Genomic DNA, 21,195 nt, shown 5'->3' on the forward strand with positions numbered 1-21,195 from the left:
TGATCTTTCTTCTTGGGACAAACTCCAAACTCTTTTTAAAATCGTTTCCTGATTTTCGTATATACTTGTGAGAATGATGCAACAAAATTCATTAGCGGTTACTCTCTTTTCAAAAGAAAATTTATTTTGCTTCTCATTTCACTCAAATTGTTCCCGCTATTGAAATAGTCACAGCCAAAGAAAGTGCTAATTTTGAGCAGCACTTTTAAATTTAAGAAAGCAGTCCTTTGATTCTCAGACAACAATGTAATTCTCTCTTTTTGCTGAATGAGATATGAATCTAGACATTGTTGAGCAGAACCAAAATATGTGTTACGACTTGTTGTTGCTAATCTAAACCAAATCACGTTACTGTCTGACTAAACTTTTTAATTGAGCTACATAAAATAATTACCCCAATGTCAAGTAACTGTCTTAACAAACGGCAAGTGTGCTTCAGTTTTCGAAGCTGACAAGAAGCTCTTTAAAACGCAAGAGAAAGGATGATGTAGAAGTCTTTATTTAACAAAGATCCAGCTGTAGGTCTACTTGTGAAACAATGTCTGTGTAAAGTTAGGTTTTTGTTTGCTATTCTGAAAAGAACTTCATAGCAAAGCATAATAACTGGATCGAAACTTGTGTAGTATATGCCTCTTTAAGAAACTACGACCTTACAAGATTGGGGTCTTTTCTTTTAGGAACCCTTGACGTCTTCGAAAACACATAAGAGTGAGAATTATTGTGAAGAATTGATTTTATTTTACGTTCTTCTGAAACCGATTCTTCGTAATTAAAAAAAGCATGCTTGTCAATTGTTTTAAGTAAAATCCTCTCTTCTTAAAAATGTAAGAAATAGTTGAAAAACACAATATTCTTGAGGTTTCTGATTCATGGCACTCTAATATTTGATGATCGATGGTAATTTAAGAATCCATTTTTTTATAAATTTGGTCTTGTCAATTTCGTGCACACCCACTTTTACGCTATTCAACAATGAAGTATCATGGAAAAGTCGGTGCTGGTGAGAAACCATACTCATGTGAAATGTGTTCAAAGGTATTTTCTACCTCTTCACAATTAAAGACACATTCAGTATGTCATATTAGTGAGAAACCATACTCTTGTGAAATGTGTTCAAAGGTATTTTCTACCTCTTCACAATTCAAGACACATTCAATATGTCATACTGGTGAGAAACCATACTCATGTGAAATGTGTTCAAAGGTATTTTCTTCCTCTTCACAATTAAAGACACATTCAATATGTCATACTGGTGAGAAACCATACTCATGTGAAATGTGTTCAAAGGTATTTTCTTCCTCTTCACAATTAAAGACACATTCAATATGTCATACTGGTGAGAAACCATACTCATGTGAAATGTGTTCAAAGGTATTTTCTACCTCTTCACAATTAAAGACACATTCAATATGTCATACTGGCGAGAACCCTTACTCATGTGAACATTGCTCAAAGGCATTTCCTTTCGTTTCACAACTAAAAATACATTTGAGGTCCCATACAGGTGAAAAACCATACTCATGTGAAATGTGTTCAAAGGTATTTTCTACCTCTTCGCAATTAAAGACACATTCAATACGTCATACCGGCGAGAACCCTTACTCATGTGAACATTGCTCAAAGGCATTTCCTTTCGTTTCACAATTAAAAATACATTTGAGGTCCCACACAGGTGAAAAACCGTATGTGTGTGAACATTGCTCAAAGTCATTTTCCCGTATTTCCCATTTAAAGGCACATTTGAGTGTCCATAGTGGAGAAAAACGCTATTCGTGCGAACTCTGCTCAATGGCATTTTATAAGGGTTCTGACTTGAAGAAACATTTTAGAGTTCATACCGGCGAAAAACCATTTTCGTGTGAATGTTGTTCAAAGACATTTTCTAACGCTTCAGGCTTAAGAAACCATGTGAGGGTTCATACAGGAGAAAAACCATATTCGTGCGAACATTGCTCAAAGTCATTTTCCCGCATTTCACATTTAAGGAGACATATGAGAACCCATACTGGTGACAAACCGTATTCCTGTGAACATTGTTCAAAGAAATTTTGTGACGCTTCAAGTTTAAAAGAACATTTAATTGTGCATACTGGCGAAAAGCCATATTCGTGTGAATACTGTTCAAAGTCATTTTCTCGCGTTTCCCGTTTGAACACACATTTGTGTGTCAATGTTGACAGAAAACATTAAACATAAAAGCGCTGTGCAATGGCATTTTATAAGAGTTCATTTTGAACAAAAGTTAGAAGAAATTATACTGGCAAAAGCAGCTGTTGCATGAGTTTGTCGTAAAACATATGTGAAGCCATGTTGTTGAAAAAAAATTGTTTAAGTGAAATTTGTTGATGGCTGTTTTCTGATGCAAAATACGAGGGCCATCCGGAAAGTAGTTCCCATTTCCACCGCATGAGGCGCTGACGACGCTAGTAGCCGCCAATTAAGGTCAGACCGCTGCAGTGGCTTGTCTGCCTTCTCTGTTGCAAGTTCCGTGACGCTAGCATTGCCTGTGTTGTTTCTGTGGCCGTTCATATTGTTTAAAATAATTGAGAACGCCGCCAGTTGTGAAGTGATGTCTGTGATAAAATTTCTCAACGCAAGAAACGTTCGGCCTTGTCTATTGTCTGATGGCGTCATTCTCCTCCATGATAATGTCAGGCTTCATGCAGCGGGGATAACACAACAACTTCTGCAGCAATTCAATTGGGAAATATTCGACCGTCCACATATAGCCCGGACTTGGACCCTTCAGATTTTCATCTCTTTACAAAACTTAAGAGTTTTTGGCGGGAAAAAGATTTGGCAGCGATGAAGAACTTAAAGACGGCGTGACTACGTATTTCAATCGGCTGGCGGCGAAGGAATATGACGCTGGAATACAAAGCTCGTCACACGTTATGACAAATGCTTAAACTTGCTTAAAGATTATGTGGAGATGTAGTTTAAGGTATGTTCTTTTCAATAAAAATGTTTACATTTGTTAATATTTACTCCTGTGTCTTTATTTCACAAACGGGTACTACTTTCCGGATTGCCCTCGTACCATCGTAGAATCGATTCTTGGAAGTAATATTAATTTTGAATTTTTTTTTGATGGCATTTTAACAATTGTGATGAAGATAAAATGCTCCAATTTTTTCTTACAAAACTTGCATTAATTGTAATTATGCTTCATGAAGGTATTTTTTCCCGTTTGTTATCCCAGCAGAACAAGCGAAAATACTGTTCGCCTTTGAGAAGTTGAGCTATGACTTTGAGCAAGTCTATTTCTTTCAAGGGAGAGCTGTCGGTAAGAAGATGAATTGTTAGGCTCAGCGTTAGGCTACTATTGCAACCCTTTTATTGGCGAGAAAATCCTATACCGCTTGCTACTTCTCATCTGAATAGTAATATTGTTTGCCTAATAGGCAATAGCACCTCTAAATAAATCCGTAAGTTCTTAAGCCGTTTTTCCTCACCCCTATTTCAACTAATGGAATCGTTTAATCGGTCGGACGACGGAGCTCAAACTTTCCAGAGGTGGACAGGATAGACGCTAGAATCTGATGTTCTTTTTTTAGGCAATCTATCAAGTGAGCCACTTACAATACTTATCTCAGTCTTTACATTTTCCATTACTTTCTCACTCTTGACCTCGCAGTAGTTTCCCTCCATCCGTAACAGCTGCGAAATTCGTTGTTGTCTCTCCAGCGGTGTACTAGTGATGGCTTTACCAGCAAACAAAATAACTTTCCCGTCCCTAATCGCAACATACCCTGACTGACAGTCATTTTTATATAATAGCTACTACTGAATAAACTCAAACTTATAACCATAAGTTGGAGTTATGTAGTGAGTCATTAAGTTATTTAGCTTCAATGAAGTCTACAGCATATGCCGCAAAAATTGGTTGGTGTCGCATCCGGAGTAACCATTATAAGAAATTAATGTAATCTTCATAAGAGTAGCTTTGTTTTCCTGCTGGTAAGAAAGGATTTTCAAAAAATGTATGGTTTAATTTGTTTAGAAAAATAAAATAAACTTTACCTTTGGTTTTGTTCAGTTTTTGTTTCTTTTAGATGGTTATTTATACTTGTCTTTATTCGGTAAACTTTTTCTGTACTTAAAAACAATCCATTTTACAGTGATGTTTACCTTTAACTTTCCCTGAATTTTTAATGGTGTGTATATATTTATGCTTGCATGTTCTTTCACAATTGTTGATTTAAATTCCTAAAGGATGGTATAATTTTTAACCTTTGTGATTTCATCCAAACTTGGTACACGTATCACTTGCTCTTGAGATAAATATTTTTGGGGGAATAGAGGAAAAAGGGCAAATGTTACAAAATATTTCTTGTGTGTGTATGTTTTTCATGTAAGCTAATTACTTTTATTATTTTCAGCAGTAACCTGGACTCATTACATCAGACTTCATCAAGTATGACTTCCATTTTTATACATCTAAAAGAAATCTATCAAAATCAATGAATCAAGAAATACAACTAAGTGCCATTTTCTTCACTTTTAAAAATAAATATTAAGAACTGTAGTCTCACAGGCCACAAGTAGGCCAATAAACAAATACAAAGTTACCAAATTGATGCACATAACTGTACGTTCTTAAAAAGCCCAGTCTTTTTCATAATGTCCATTATTGCATAGCTTCTAAACTGAAATAGTGGTTGATTGGTTGTTCTTGTTCGGACAAATTCTTATTAAAATCATTAACGAATGCTTTTGCTATTATTCGTATATGCACCAGTAAAAAAGGTACTACAAAAATCATTAGCAGTAACTTTTTTTTTGACAAAAAAGTTAGATTCTTTTGCTTCTCATTTCTTTCAAATTGTTCCTCGTTATTAAGCAGAGTCAAAGATAAATATAACTTTGAAAGCACTTCAGGGAAAAGACACTTCTTTCTTTTCAATTATGTTAAAGATTTGAATTCTTTGCACATTCTATTTATAAAATCCTAACTTGTCTTAGCAAAGTTCAAATCTGCTTCACTTTTCGAAACTCACAAGAAACTCTTTAAAAAGTAGAGGTAAGAATGATGTAAAAGTCTGTGTGTATCCAAGAGATTTTACTAGCACCTTTTCATACATCTACTTATGAAATCACGTCCTTGTAAAGGAGGTTTTTGCGATTTTGAGGAGAACGTTCATACATCAAATATAGAAGTAATTTCAAGAGTTATGGAAAGTGATTTATCAACTTATGCATGGTGACTGAATCGAAACTAGTGTAATATGTTTCTAAGAAGCCACGACCTTGCATCATTGGGTCTTTAATTTTGGAAGCATCTTGTTTGAAGAAATTTTCTTTAGTTGAAAACAGCTAAGAATGAGTACTAGTGCAAAGAAAAAGTTTTGTATTTTTTAAGCAACCGATTTTGCATAACTAATAAGCCAAAGTTGCCTAAAACCATACTTGTAACTTATTTTGAGCAAAATCTTCTCTTTCTGGAATTATAGGAAATTATAGATGGAAAACACTATACCCTTGTGATTTTATATAGTTCGTATTTTCTCGTGTTTGATCACTGATTGTTGGAAATTCTTGAAAGTTGAGAATCCATCTTTCCAAAAACACAGTCGTGTCAATTTGGGGAACACTGTTCAACAATGGAGTGTCATTTAAAGACTGGTGCTGGTAAGAAACAGCTTTCATGTAAATTCTGTACGAAGCCATTTTCTTTCGTTTCACAATTAAAAATACATTTGAGATCCCATACTGGTGAGAGACCATATTCGTGCAATACGTGTTCAAAGTCATTTTCTTCTTCTTCACATTTGAAGACACATATAAGAGTTCATACCAACGAGAACCCTTACTCATGTGAACATTGCTCCAAGACATTTCCTTTCGCTTCACAACTAAAAACACATTTGAGATCCCATACAGGTGAAAAACCGCATTTATGTAAATATTGCTCGAAGTCATTTTCCCGCATTTCACACTTAAAGACACATTTGAATGTCCATACTGGAGAAAAATCCTATTCGTGTGGTTATTGTGCCAAGTCATTCGCTCAGTCTTCAAATTTAAAGGCCCATATGAGGGTCCATACTGGTGAAAAGCCATTTTCGTGTGCATGTTGTTCAAAGACATTTTGTAACGCTTCAGGCTTAAAGACTCATATGAGGCTTCATACAGGCGAGAAACCATATTCGTGTGAACATTGCTCAAAGTCATTTTCCAGCATTTCGCATTTGAGGAGACATGTAAGAACCCATACTGGCGAAAAACCATATTCATGTGAATTTTGCTCAAAAAATTTTTGTGACCCTTCGAATTTAAAGGATCATATTACAGTTCATGCTGGGGAAAAACCATATTCGTGTGAATATTGTTTAAAGTCTTTTTCTCGCATTTCCCGTTTTAAGACACATGTATGTGTTCGTGCTGGTGAAAAACACTAATGGTAACAATGAAGTACAATGGTTTTCGTAAGAGGTTCATATTTGAAGAAACATGAGAGAAATCATTCTGGCAAAAGCAGCTTTTGTAAGAGTTTAGTTTAAAGGCTTTTTCTGAGTAATCAAGCATAACAGAATGTATGAGAAGCCATAATGGTGAAAAACATTCCTGTGTGTTAGTAACTTCCAGGTGAAAAACATCCTCTGAATGAAATTTGTTGATGATTTGTTTTCTCATGCCGAACGTCAGTTATCACCGTCTTGTAAATTATTATTATTATTTTATTTTTTTTGACGTTAACAATTTGTTGTGAAGATTAAATGCACTAATTTAACCTTATCTATTAATGTGATTATCCATACAAAATAAGCGAAAATACAGATGCGAAAAACTCATGTTTCTTAGTTCGTAAATTGTAAAGTCGAGTAGTTCAAAATACATATCCAAATCCTTAACGTAAGTTTAATCTACATGAAAGAGTCTTTAGTTTTTTACTTGTGAGAAATTGAATTTCTTTTTAACCTTTTCCCTAGTTTCGGCCACATTGAACGGACATACTCACGAAACTTTGTTTTATTGTGTATATTACGTTGATTATATTTTAATAATTCAAAGGATATTCACGAAGTTTAATTTTTAATTTGTTTAGGAAACTGAAATAAACTTCTGTCTCGTCTTTTAGATCTGTATGCTTATTTTTTTTTTCAGGAGTTGAGTTTATTACATGAGATACCAAAATCATTCACATTTTTTTTTCTTTGAATTCTTTTGATGACAGAACCTTAGGTATTTAAATTATTAGATTGTATTTTCATACGAAGAAGAAATTATGTATGTTATTGGAGCATAGCGCTCTCGAGCGACGTCCTGTACTTGGGCTAAAAACGTTTGTTTTTCAAACAAATAAAAATGAGGGGGGGGTGGATATGATCTTCAATAGCGCATTTAGGAGTTAAATATCAGAACATTTCTGAGGAGAGTAACGAAAACCATATTACATAAAAAGTAGTCGAAAACTTTGTACTGCATAGTGAATAAAATATGACAACGTATATAAAGTACAAATTCAGAATGAAAAAAGGTTAAAAAACTAGCAAACAGCTGTTTCGGCACTCTAAAATACAAGTGCCATCATCAGTGCAATTAAAAACGAAGACAGGTTCAACCCGACTAAAACGCAGTCGAGGCGAACAATGGAATGAGAGACGAGTTGTAAAAGATATGAGAGCAGTACCGGAAACGATGACGTCAGGTTACGTCAGAACAACAGAGGACAGTTGCACTCAGGAGAAAACGTCACGGACAAAAAATAAATCAAATAACAGACTTCCAAACATTAGGAAAAGGGGAAGTGCTAGACAAATCATTGACGATTAAATTAGCATTTTTCCATATGTAATATGACTCCCAAAAATCTAAATCATGAATGGACGAACACTCGTGAATAACTTTGGCGGAAGAAAGAATAAAATTATGCCCGCAAGACCAACAATGTTGAGCAATAGAGAAGCGTTTGAGATCCTGTTTTTTGACGTAATTTTCCAGATTCTACGCTTTGCCTAAAGTGCATGAACCACTCATTCCTCTCCGTCCCATTGTTTCTAACATTGGTAGTGCTTCTTACAAATTGGCCAAATTTTTAGTTTCCGTTTTTTCACCTCTTCTTTCCAGCAACTGTTTTACTGTTCGGAATCTCTTGACTTTGTTCGCAAACTTCGAATTTTTCAGCTAAATAACCATAGAATGGCCTCTTTTGATGTGAAATCACTCTTCACTAACGTGCCTGTTGAAGGTGCGTTAGACTGCCTTAAAATGAGATTAACTGAACATCACTTTTCCTACTTTGAGATCATTGAATTGTGCAATTTAACACGTTCTTGCTTAAAACTAAACACGTTTGTTTTCGACGGTAATTTTTTCCGGATGACTGAAGGTCTTGCTATGGGCAACCCTTTGAGTCCAATTCTAAGTGATTTGTACATGCACTATTTTGAACTTAAATTATTTAAAATTATACAATTTGATTTTTACGTCAGGTACGTTGACGACATTTTTGTGCTTTTGGACTCGTCTGTCAGTGACCTTGATAACCTTTTATCCATCCTAAATACTATTGACCCACATATTCAATTTACTGTTGAATTGGAATCTGGTAATCATCTTTATTTTCTTGATGTGTCCATCACTCGTCATAACAATATGTTTACAACTACTGTTTTCCGTAAACCCTTTGCTGTTTCTCTTCCCGCCCCACAAGTTATCCGTTCACCCTCCTAAACAAAAATTGGCTGCTTTTAGATCTTTTATTTACCGTGCTTTAGCCATTTGTTCAAATTCCAATTTACTTTCATCAGAACTGAATTACCTACGAGGTATTGCGGTTGATCGGGGATTCACATCAGATATTATTGATACCATTTATAAGAAGCTATGTAGCTCAACTAACAAAAATCAAACACTTGCTCCTGTGAACTATTCGAGTTCCGTTGTCTTACCCTTTTTTCCTAAAATCAGTCTACAAATTGCCAAAATCTTAAAAAAGTTTCATTTTTCCGTCACTTTTTCTCCTGTTAATAAATTAAAATTTTCACAGCTTAAACACCCTGTTCAGAACCTTGACAAATGGGGCATTTATAGTGTTTCCTGCCAGTGCAAATTGACCTACATTGGGCAGACTCGACGATCCCTCAAATTCCGGATAAAAGAACACGAAAATTACGTCAAAAAACAGGATCTCAAACGCTCCTCTATTGCTCAACATTGTTGGTCTTGCGGGCATAATTTTATTCTTTCTTCCGCCAAAGTTATTCACGAGTGTTCGTCCATTCATGATTTAGATTTTTGGGAGTCATATTACATATGGAAAAATGCTAATTTAATCGTCAATGATTTGTCTAGCACTCCCCCTTTTCCTAATGTTTGGAAGTCTGTTATTTGATTTATTTTTTGTCCGTGACGTTTTCTCCTGAGTGCAACTGTCCTCTGTAGTTCTGACGTAACCTGACGTCATCGTTTCCGGTACTGCTCTCATATCTTTTACAACTCGTCTCTCATTCCATTGTTCGCCTCGACTGCGTTTTAGTCGGGTTGAACCTGTCTTCGTTTTTAATTGCACTGATGATGGCACTTGTATTTTAGAGTGCCGAAACAGCTGTTTGCTAGTTTTTTAACCTTTTTTCATTCTGAATTTGTACTTTATATACGTTGTCATATTTTATTCACGAAAACCATATTGCTCTCCCCAAAGTCATAAAAGACGGCAAACTTACGTTTATAGGGCCTCAACTTCTAAATATCTATGCAGGAACGTCCTCCCCCCCCCCTCCCCACCCTTCCCAACGTTGTGAAAATTGTATAAAGTTTCGAGATTTACTAGAGGATTGCCTCCAAACCCCATCCCGTCACCCAGCAAAATCAGATGCATTGGAGGTACGTACCACAAATGTATATTTAGAGTTTTTATTTCGAAACCTTTTCAGGAAAAAGCTCTCGTACGCCCCACTTTCACATCATAACAGATCGTTTAAAATTTCGTTTTTAGGACCTAAAGTTCGAAAACTTTCTCGGGGAGCGACCCTCATTTCAGCCCTACTCTCGTCTTATTAAAAATTGTTTAAGATTTCGTTGCTAAGACCTCAATTTTGAAAATTTTTCCGGAGAGCTACCCCGACTTAAGACCTCCTCCAACATAATTAAGGTCGTCTGAAACTTTGCTTTTAGGATTTCAATTTCGAAGCGTTTACGGAAGAGAGATACCAACCCCTATCCCTTCGCATAATGTCATCAGAGATGGTTTCCAATTGCCTATGAAAGACTTCGATATCCAATACTTTCTGGGAAAGGATGGCTAAACCCAATCCATTTCCCAACGCCATAAAAGATTTTCTACAATTTTTTGTTACTTAATTTCGAAAAATGTTCTCCCTAGAGTCGCCAATAGTCGCTACATCAAAGAAATATCGTCTAAAATTGCGTTTTAGGACCTCAACTTCAAAAAAGTTCCAGGAGAATGCTTCCGACGACGTCCGCCCCTCCCCAGCATCATTAATTAAGATCGTCGAAAAATTCGTTTTTAATAAGACTGCACTCTCGAGGGCCGGAGCTGAGAGCTCCAGAACTCCTTCCTTTCTCTAACATCATCAAGGATGATGTTGTGTATGTATGACTTCAATGTCGAAATCTTTCCGAGGTAAGTTCCAAATCCCATTACTTCACATTGAATCACCTCAAATGGCCTACAATTATATTTTTAAAGCTTCAATTCCTAAAAACTCCCAAGAAAGGATCCCCGAAACCCACTATTTGAACATCATTGAAGGTTCGAAGGGGTGCAAAAAAAAAAAAAACATCACTCATTTCGTCTAACGCCTCTGGTCCACTTTCTCCCTCGAGAGCACGAGAGGATTTTTATGGCCGAGAGATAGGCGAGGGTAGCGTTGAATGAGAGAGCCGTACACACTCTCGGGCGAGTGTTTTGCTCGAAGAAGCCGGTGACGTAAGGAGCATTCCCGCACTTTTTCAACTGTCAATATCAACTCCGCTTCGTTTGTTTACAAAATGGACCACGAAGTAGCTGCAGATTTTGCGCGATGTGTGTGCATATTTACCACATCAAGAAGGAAAAAAGAGGAAAGTAGAAAGAAGAAACTTTTGAACTTTGGTAAATTTTTAAATGTTGTATACGATTGAACAGAAAATTAAAATATGAGAGTAGAACAGTGCCGCATTCTGGTGTTTTTTCCGGGAGGGGGAAGCATTTTTCGAATACGAGAAGAGGGGCAAAATCAGCATTTTTCCAATCCCTCCCATATTTATGTAGTTTTTTTTTAATTTCGAAAAAGTAAAGTTTTATACAGTTTTTATTTTAATTATAAACTGACTTAATAAAATTTCAGCGACGATTAGATTTTTTCTCCTCTGTTCTCAATGCTATCATACTCTCTATCTATCGAACTACAAAATCAGTTTAAATTTTCAAATCATGAAAGATAAACTCCAATCTAATGAGGTTATTTCCATCACTCAAAAGTACAACTTTTAGTCACTAAAGTTGATAGAATAAGCAAAGAAAAAAAAAAAAAAAAAGACATGGATCAAAGAAAATCTTTTATTTTCAAAACGTTTAATTTTTAATACTTTTTTTTAAATGTTCGAATTTTCAAACAAGACGTGGTCCTTATGACGTCACAAATGATGTATTAAGGCGCACCTACCCTGACGCGCCTAATGTTTACGCTTGCTGTCTACTGCGTTTCCAGGTTATGATAGCTCAGAAGCGAATTAAATATTGCGCTCTATGCAACCATATCGTTGCCGCTACATATGAGTAAAGAAGCAAATTTCATATTGCGCTCTGTGTTAATGGCAGCAGTGAATGGTATTTCATCATTTGTGATGTCATGTGCAAAAGCGTCAAAAATGAAAGCGCACAGATTAAAATAACTTTTTAAAATATTAAACTTTGTCAAATTATTTAGAAACTGGTCAGACCCTAGTTTTTTTAAGCATACTCTTTCAGAAAAAAATACTTTTGAAATATCGAAAACAATCCCATTATACTCAAATCAAGAAAAAACAATGAATAAAGAAATATACAACCAATATTATTTTTAAAAAAAAGAAAAGAAAAAGAAGATGACTCTTGTGGAGAGAAAATTCTTTCGGGAAAAGATTTCTACAGCAGTTGTATTTGAAGTAGAGTTATTTTCAAAATATGTCCCGCATCTTGCACGATTTGACTATGTACCCTATTCACCATATGGCACTGCGGGTATTACCACGGTATTCTGAGTACTGTAACAGACGAAAACTCGGACTCTCCAGCGTATATTACTACACGCATTTTTACAGCTAATAAACTATTTTTCTTACATAAAAATTAGTTATTTCAGATGTTTTTAACTTAGAAATGGTGTAAGAGAATGATGAACGATTCATTTGGTACGAAATATTCATTTTGTAATCGTATTTTCCTGATTTATGCGTCTTGGCTTCTCTTCAGAAATATAGTGAAAACTCGCTCTCTTTTTATTTATCCTTTTTCTCAGCAATCATTGTCTGTTTTAGTCTAACGCATGTTCACAATGTACGTTAAGTCCAGTGGTTATTAAATGAAACTAATTTCTAAAGCACTACTAGCACTAAATATTTTATCAAAATACCCGCAGACGAAAAGAGTAACGTTTTGCCCTGATAGCTTGAAAGTTGTATTCATGCGCATGTAGCTAGAAATGTTCCTCCTTCCAGGTTTCGCCTTCTACCGTTTCAGCATCATTTTTAACTGCAACCGTCCGTAACAGCGTTTTTTGTTTACAAATTATCCAACGAAATCGAATCTTATGTATAGTTTTAGTTCCACAGAAGATAGGTTTTGCATTTCGAAATTCTTTATCTTCCTTTTGAATAATCTTTGCAGGAGAACGAATCTTATAGTTATCTTTTTGTTGAGCAGAAGATATTTTTGTTCTTTCCCTTCTTGTTTAACAAACAGACCGAATCAATGATTCCTGTTGAAGGAAAACTTGCTATTTGTTCTATGCCTTTATGTACTCATTAGAAGAAGTAAGTTTTAACTCTTTTGTGTTGGATTTTTCTTTATTTTTTTGGTTTTCACCTTTTTTTTTTTTTTTGACCAGTTGCAGTCATAAAGCTGTAAGTTTAATTATTTTAAATTAATTTTTTCGATTGACTTTTTCCTCTTTTTTATATTTTTTATTAGTCAAAGAGAAACGTCATTTTGTGAAAATTGTCAACTGAGATTCCATCGTTTTAGAGCAAGAGTGCTAGTTCCGCCTTGCTAATTACCATGTTTCTGTCTTTTTAAATTGACATGATAAAAGGGTCATTCCATGTCAGTTCAACCACACTCCAACACCCACCATCTCAGATTTCAATGAAACTTTGTATACTTCTTCTTTTCATATTCCTAAGTAACCTCCTGTAAAGTATTTCTTCTCTATTAAAAATAGTTTTTTATTTTTTGACCCTTCAAAGTTTTGCGATTTTGCGTTAGTTGTCATTTACAGTTCTCTGAGAATGAACAACAGCTGTTTACAAAAAAAAAAATATTTCTCAATAACTAAAGATAAAAAAATTTTGAAAATTTTTATCTTATATATTAAGATTTCAAGTATTTCAGAAAAAAATATGTCAAAATTCTAAATTTGTATTCAGCAATTTTAAAAAATTAACAAACTGAAAAATTTAAAATTTTTTCAACAAAAAAATGATAGTCAAAATTTTAAAATTTTGGCATGAGGGTCTAAATTAAAATAATTTATATATATTTTTTAATGATCATTAACATGTGTGCTAACATATAAAATGAAAATCTTTAAGGGACTTTGAGGGATTCCCCCCCCCCCCCCTCTGTTTTAATAAATGAAAAAAAGTTGATCGCAATATTACAAACTAAGTTAATAATCGCATTAAAGAAAATTTAAATATTGAAATACATTGGTGTTTGAACTTAAATGTAAACATTTAAATACTCAAGGTTTTTTTGAATTGAAAATAATTAATTAAATTAATTAATAAACAATAGAAATAAGCTATCGCGAAATTCGAAATTTTCCTACAACAGTTTATGCATACTAAAAATTGTTGTTAAACTTAGGACAACATAGAAATTAAAACTTTTCATCTAATTTTGATTTATAATTAGGCAATTTATCCAAAGTATTAAAAATCCTATAAATACCAGCTCAGAGCTTTTAACTTGTTTCATTAATCAAATGCAATATGAAACTGAAACTTGGATTTGTTTATCTCTGATCCAATGGAATAACCCAGAAAAGTTTTGGTTTAACATAGCAATTTATTGGGTATGAGTTTAAAATGATTACCATTGGCCAAAATGTTTGCAATTAAGGCTTTGCAACAATCTCATTTAACCCTAAAAGTGTGTTTTGTTATCTTGAGTGTTTCTATGATCATAAATGGATCCTAATAACCTGGCATTTGTACAAATGACAGGTATTTTTATTTTACACTTCACTATTAATTTTTTTAGATGTTTTGTTTTCTTTTTAATATATTTGCCTGTCACCTCCCTAACTTTACTAGCTCCCACAAAGGAACAGCTGGTATTAGATGACAGCTGATCAGCAAGCAGCATGGTTTACATTTATAGTTAGTTGCTTATATTATGACTGTGAGATTGTTAACTACTTTTTATTTAAAAGACCCTTTCTTTTTCTTGATACCTCTTTCAACTGCTGCATTAGTTTTATCTTTAAATGGTCATTCGTCTCAATTTATAATATTAATAGGATGTATTTTTTGGAAAAAACAGAATGTCTTTGAGAGTCCCCAAATATCGTTTGAAAATACTTAAGATATTGACCTTAGTTTAACCTCCTGTAACTTATTTATGACTGAAGTCATCAAATTTTAGACAGGTATTTCACAATATACAACTCTTTTCCTTTAAACTGATACCTTATTTGTTTAGAAATTTTAATTTTGAAAATTTGATCATCTGGTTGACTTTATCACGGAATTGCCCTTCAAATCAAGTTTCGTATAATAGAAAATGAATAATTGATGCATGGGACGCTATTTTCGCTTAATTTATGCAATCAAGTGGTAAAACAGGTACACTGAAACCAAAATAAGTTGTACTAATAGAGCTCTGCTGAAAAAAATACTATTTAAATGTCAAAAAGTAAGCAAAAAAAATCAACTACTTTCACTTTAGTGTAAAAAATACAAAATTATTTTTTGATGAAGTCCAAATAGCGCTTTTACTATTAATTAAAATTGAGGCTCATAAAATAAATAAACATGTACTGTAGAAATATATTTGTTACAGAAATTCATACAAGTTTAACTAATTTAAAGCGTGGGACGTTAATGCTAATGGCAATATTTTTAGAGATATCGGCATTTAAAAAATACTGAAACGGAGGCTATAGGTTTAACATCACGAAAGATAAAAATATTTTCATTTTCTGTGGGATCGCGAAAAAAAGGAGGGGGGGGGGGGAGACTTTCTGAAAATGACATTGTTGGTTAAGCAGCGATATTTTCAGTTCAGTTCAGCGAGCTTTTATTTTTCTTAATCCTAATTACACTGTTTACAAGAGAGTGAAAACATTGAGCCTTATAGGCAGGGTTGGCAAGTTTCTGCCAAGGTGGTTAAAACCACCGAGGTTAAAACCGGCATGGCAAAAACCCTTTTTGTCGCATTTGTGTCAGAAACTGGCAGAAACTCACGAAATGATATAAAAGTAATTTCTGACATGTAATAAGAAATGTTCAAGAACAAACAGATATTATATTCCCAAGAACAAGCAAGATTAACGAGACTTTCATAGATGGTCAAATTTTCAAAATTAAAATTTCTAAACAAAAAAGGTGTCATTTTAAAGGTAAACAGTTGTATATTTTGGAATGCTTGTCTAAAAGTTGATCACTTCAGTTATAAATAAGTTGCAGGAGGTTAAACTAGGGTCAACATCTTGAGTATTTTTAAACCGTATTTGGTGACTCTCGAGGAAATTCTGTTTTTTTCCAGAAAATACATACTAATATTATGAATTGAGACTAGTCGATCCGTGCGGAACTCCGCACTGTGCTTCGAATCGTTTCATAAGGCATTTCGCTGTTTAAAAATTTCAAAGAACATTATGAAGAAGAACCGAAAAAAATAAACGGAAAAAAGTTAGCGCACAAGAGAAGGCATGTATTTTGAAGAAATGAGTAACAAAACCTCGTTAAATACCACGTTGTGACAATTTGATCATCGCTCAACTTTTGGTTGTGCGTATTATCAATGCAAACAAAAATATCATTAAAAGTGTGGCTGAACGACTAGTGAAAAAGTAGTAATTTTGCATGTGAAAGAACAGGTTGTGCCAAATACAGTCCTCCCCATTTGAGCATCTGACGGAAAAAACGAAACATTAAAGAGATATTTATTGGCACGGATTCGAACCTACGCCATTCTGATTAACAGCACAACACTCCAACAAACCTAGCAATTGCGCCTTCCTTTTCGAATGCTATTCATTGAAGGAATGCGTAATAAAAAACAGCAAAAATGCTTTTTGCCGAAAAAAATAAGATCATGCGTCAATGTTTTGTCATTAGCCAGCATGATACGATTTAAAATTATTCGTAAAACATGGAATTGGATTAAAGAATGAGGAAGATCTCACGTAGCGATTGAAAGAAACATTCTAGAGAAGGAATAAATTCGATTGAAAATAAGTGTTTTTATTTTTGAATATTGAACAATTTCCCATATCAGGCTGCTTTAACCGTTACGGCTAAAATGACCGCATATGTTTTCCTTTAATCGAACATTTAAAATTCAAAACCAAAACCAGTTGAAATGAGTCAGTTTTTTAAGTGTAATTTTTCGAACATAGACAAAATGTTTTTTTTTTTTTTTTTTTCAGCCTAAAGCAGAGGAGTAGAAAAAGATTTCTTACTAATGAAGTTGATAATAATTTTAAAGTTTTATATCGTATTCGAACAAATAATTAAAAGTTTACTGGGTGAAACTCGTAGTTTCAATTTGGCGTAGTATTTTTTTATCTGTACAAAACATCGAACACTGCTTTTAAAAAAATCTACATTTCGGAATACAAAGAAAATATTTTTCTGCACAAAAAGGATTCCCTGGAGGTAAATCTAATACTTTTTTATGCTTACATTATGCTTAATGGTCTGAACGGAGTCAAAGCTTTAAAAAAAAGGAAAAACACCCTTCGATTAACAGTCAACTTATCTGAATGATAACTGTAGCCTGCATAAAGGAGTCGAAACACCAAGTAGCATCCCCACTGCATTTATTTTATTACATGTGTAATCTGTTGTATGTTATGAATCCATGTAATGCGTAATATTAATGTAAATTTGCTATTATGTCGGACATCCCGAGCTTGCCCGAAGTTCAGATAGTTTATAGCCGAACGATCTACCGAAAAAAACTTATCAATTTAACCGAAAAACTAAGTCCAGTGCTTTCAGGATTTATTAAAAAAAAAAAAAAACACACGCAAGTTATTTTTAATTTTTTTTTCTTGGCGAAAGCGACGCAAAAAATTGGAAAATTGTGTTAGAACTTTGCTTAAAAAAAAATGCTTAAGAACTACAAACCGCATCAAGGTTTTGCAACAGTGAGAGGCGTTTTCGAAAACTTGATTTTTAGACCGTAAGTCTATTTTTCGTCATTAGACGTCTTGATAAGTTTTAAAATGAGGGGGTGGGGGTCTTCAAGAGATAAGAACGATCTCGCATACTAAAAGAAAAATAATCCTCAGAAATAATATATAAGATTCTGAAGAGAAGTGTTTTTATTTTTGAAAATTTTTACAATTTGTTATCGCAGGCTGCTTGAACCGTTAACGCTTAAATGGCAGCACGTGTTCATCATTTAACAGCCCAGTTAAAATACAAAATAATTTGAACTAAGTTCTTTTTTAAGCGTATCTTTTCGAATGTAGTAAAAATGTGATAGACTTTTTTTTTTTTTTTTTTTGCAAAAAGATGAAAAATACAACTTTTACTCTTCAAACTGGGGTAGTATTTTTTTTATTTGTACAAAAAGTCAAAAACTCATTAGAAGAATCTGTATTTCAATACATGATTTATTATTTTTTTCTGAACATAAAACAATTCCATTGTTGTCTGAAATCTTAAACCTGATACTAATATTTTCGCTTACATTATGCTTTAATTTTCTTACCGGAGCCAAAGCATTAAAAAAAAAACAAAAAGCCTTAGACTTAAGAAGCAATTTATCTCCATGTTGCATCAAGTTTTCATAACAACAATGAGCGTTTCCTTCTCATTTATAATATTTCCTCTTATTTGTTATTCATTGTTATTAAGCGTTCATGTAATACGCGATATTTCTCTAATTCTTTGATGCAGTTTGTCCAGGCGTGGGCCCGAACACTCATTCTCCTGGTTACCAGTCGAACGCTCTGCCGATCAAGCTACTCAGCTCTGTCGGTTCCAGTGCAAGTTAAAGTTATAAATTTAACCGAAAACCTCATTCTGGTTCTTTAAAACATGTTTTTTTTTAACAGAAAAAACAGATTTTAGCCCGTGGGTCTATTTTTTTGTCAGTAGCCTGTACGATAAGCTTTAAAATAAGGTATAAATCAAAGAAATCGATCAAGAACTGAGGAAGATCTCGCGTAGAAACAAAAAAACAGGCTACAGAAATAATATATAAGGATGAATAACCATTTAAAGATACAATGTGTGCCACATTTTTGCAACATTGGTTATGTTGCAAAAATGTGGCAAAATATAATTCATTTTGATTTGTAAAAGAATTCCTCTGGGTACATTAAGTGTTTTACTTCCAACACCAAAATGCGCAGTTAATTATGCTGAGCCAATAATTTTAAAGCTACAAACATGTATTTTTGGGTACAAAGTAAGATATTCAATCTCATTCATGTAACCTATTTTCATTTTGTAACAATTAAATATTTGATATATAGATTGATGGAAAAGTAGATAGATAAACAGTTAGATAGGATTAAAGATAGGTAGATAAGGAGATAGATAGATAAAGATATAGTTTGATAGATAAATTAATAGATTGATGGAAAAGTAGATAAATAAACAGTTAGATATATAGAAAAATAGTGAAGTACATAGATAGTTAGGTAGATAGATAGAAAGATAGAAACATAGATATGTAGCATGATAGATAGAAAGATAGGTATATAAATAGGTAGATATATAAATAAATATGTAGACATATAGATGAACAGATAAGTGATATAGATAGATGAACATATAGATAAATATTTAGATAGATATCTAGATAGACAGGTAGATAGATAGATATAAACGAATAGATTAATAAATAAATAGATAGCTAGATATAAATAAGTAGATAGGTAGATACATAGACAGATAGATAGATGGATATAGGTAGGTAGATAGATAGACGGATAAATGTGTAGATAGACATATAGAGATATGAATAGATATATGGACAGATATATAGATCGATAAATAGGTATGTAGAAAGGTATATAGAATGATAGAGATATAGAAAGATATATAGATAGAGATGTAGATAGATAGATAGATAGATAAATCGACAAATAGAATAGAGATATAGATAGTTTGATAGAGAGATAGATAGATTTCAAAAACTCTTAGTTTCTTTTTAAATCAAAATTTATCATGTTCATTCACTGGACCAATTTGTGTTCATTTACTGGTCCTAGGTGTTCATTCACTGCGTCATTGTGCCATTTTTTCTTGATACACCTAAAAAAGTCGGAAGCGGTACCATTTAAGTTCCCGCAATTTTTTTTAGATATTTACATAGATCAATTAAAATGTTTTAACTGTCACGATCTGAATAGTATAGTATCTAAAATTCCTACGATTTTTTTTGAATGAAATTCTGTTTAGGTGTTCATTCACTGGTCAGTATCTATCCTACTCATAGAATTTAACCCTTTGATTTTCAGTCATTGATTTGACATGCCCCACAAGCTGTAGAGCAGTGCTGTCCATTACGCTGGCATCCGCTTCGTTATGTTACATATTTTGTTTTTCAGGAACAGCGACACATGTTAAGTAGGTAGCTTGGGGCCGGTGGTAAGTATTGGATAGTGCGAGTTATTTTTAACATACCAGCCCCAATCTTCTGGTATGAGCCTGTCTTTACAAGCTTTTTCTGTAACTATGTTTCGTAGCTATGGTATTTCGTGGGCGAATCTGTTAGAAGTACACTTTTAGATTCAATAAAATATTTTGCTGTTGCTACCTTCGCTACCAACAATCGATGCTGTAGTACGTCTGTAGATTCCAAGGTTTGAGATTCATCTAGCTGAAGCATTGCTTTTCTCCCAGCGACTGCAATTTCTGAGTGCGAGCATGAGTCGGTGAAAAAACCTCTGCAAACGAACGGGGCTCTGCATCTTTCATCAGTTAGACAAGCGCTGATTTTTTCCCTCGATTGAAAACATTCTAGATGTACTATCACAGCCAGTATAAGCACGAAGAAAATGAAGTTAGTTGCAGTTTTTGTGACCATGTTCAGAATATCGTATACAAGATTGGAAGTTGGTCCCCGCCTTTATCGCTGCAGTACAGCTTGAACCCATTATTCTTCGCGTGATACGGGAGCAAAATCAACAAATCAGTGTCTTTGTTTATTATTGTGGTGGGCACATGTGCAAAGGAGGATACTGCAGCATGCACTATTTTCCCAGTAATCACCATCAATTTTTGTGTAGTAAGTTTTGTTTTGTAGTAAGGTGGTGTATTTTAAGTATCACCATCAATGTTTAGAACAGACAACAGAGAATATCATTTTTTCCGCAATAAATCACTTATAAGGAAAATCATCGCATGCTTGTTTTTTTTTCCTATTAGCCAAACACTGCTCTTTTTTCCCGAAGTAATGCATGCACTGACTAAAATTAATAGCTCTACTGGTTTTTATATAGCGATGTTTGTGAGAAGCGTCTTTGATTGCTGAGGACCCTCTGTCAGTGGCGCACACAAGGGAGGGGTCCAGGGGGTCCGGACCCCTCCCATAGGTCTTGCTCCTCCCCCCCTTGATTACGATTCTATGTATTTCGTCCGTTTAATAATTTCAAACGAAGGTAACAGTAATTTCAGTTGTAATAAGTAAAAAATAAAATCTTAAAAAATTAAGATTTTTAAAAATAATGTTTATTTTTGCAACGAATTGCTTAAAACAAAAGAATGGTGATTATACATGAATACACTGTAATAGCCATGTTTTTAGTTTTGTAATTACAGATTAAAATGAGATTTTATGAACTTCTATAATCATACAGT

At 33.8% G+C, this 21,195-nt stretch overlaps 1 protein-coding gene across 1 annotated transcript in view; it reads left to right on the top strand.

Moving 5' to 3' along the window:
• Window positions 1–972: 972 nt before the first annotated feature.
• Window positions 973–21,195, top strand: part of LOC129227864 (gastrula zinc finger protein XlCGF49.1-like) — a 34,855-nt gene continuing 14,632 nt past the window's right edge. Inside the window, exons 1-3 of the mRNA XM_054862483.1 lie at window positions 973–1,035; window positions 1,231–1,371; window positions 1,876–2,082. Of these exons, the coding sequence (XP_054718458.1) occupies window positions 973–1,035; window positions 1,231–1,371; window positions 1,876–2,082 (411 nt within the window). The remainder of the gene's footprint in view (window positions 1,036–1,230; window positions 1,372–1,875; window positions 2,083–21,195) is intronic.

This window comes from Uloborus diversus, chromosome 8 (assembly GCF_026930045.1).
Source record: "Uloborus diversus isolate 005 chromosome 8, Udiv.v.3.1, whole genome shotgun sequence".
Classification (NCBI taxonomy): Eukaryota; Metazoa; Arthropoda; class Arachnida; order Araneae; family Uloboridae; genus Uloborus; species Uloborus diversus.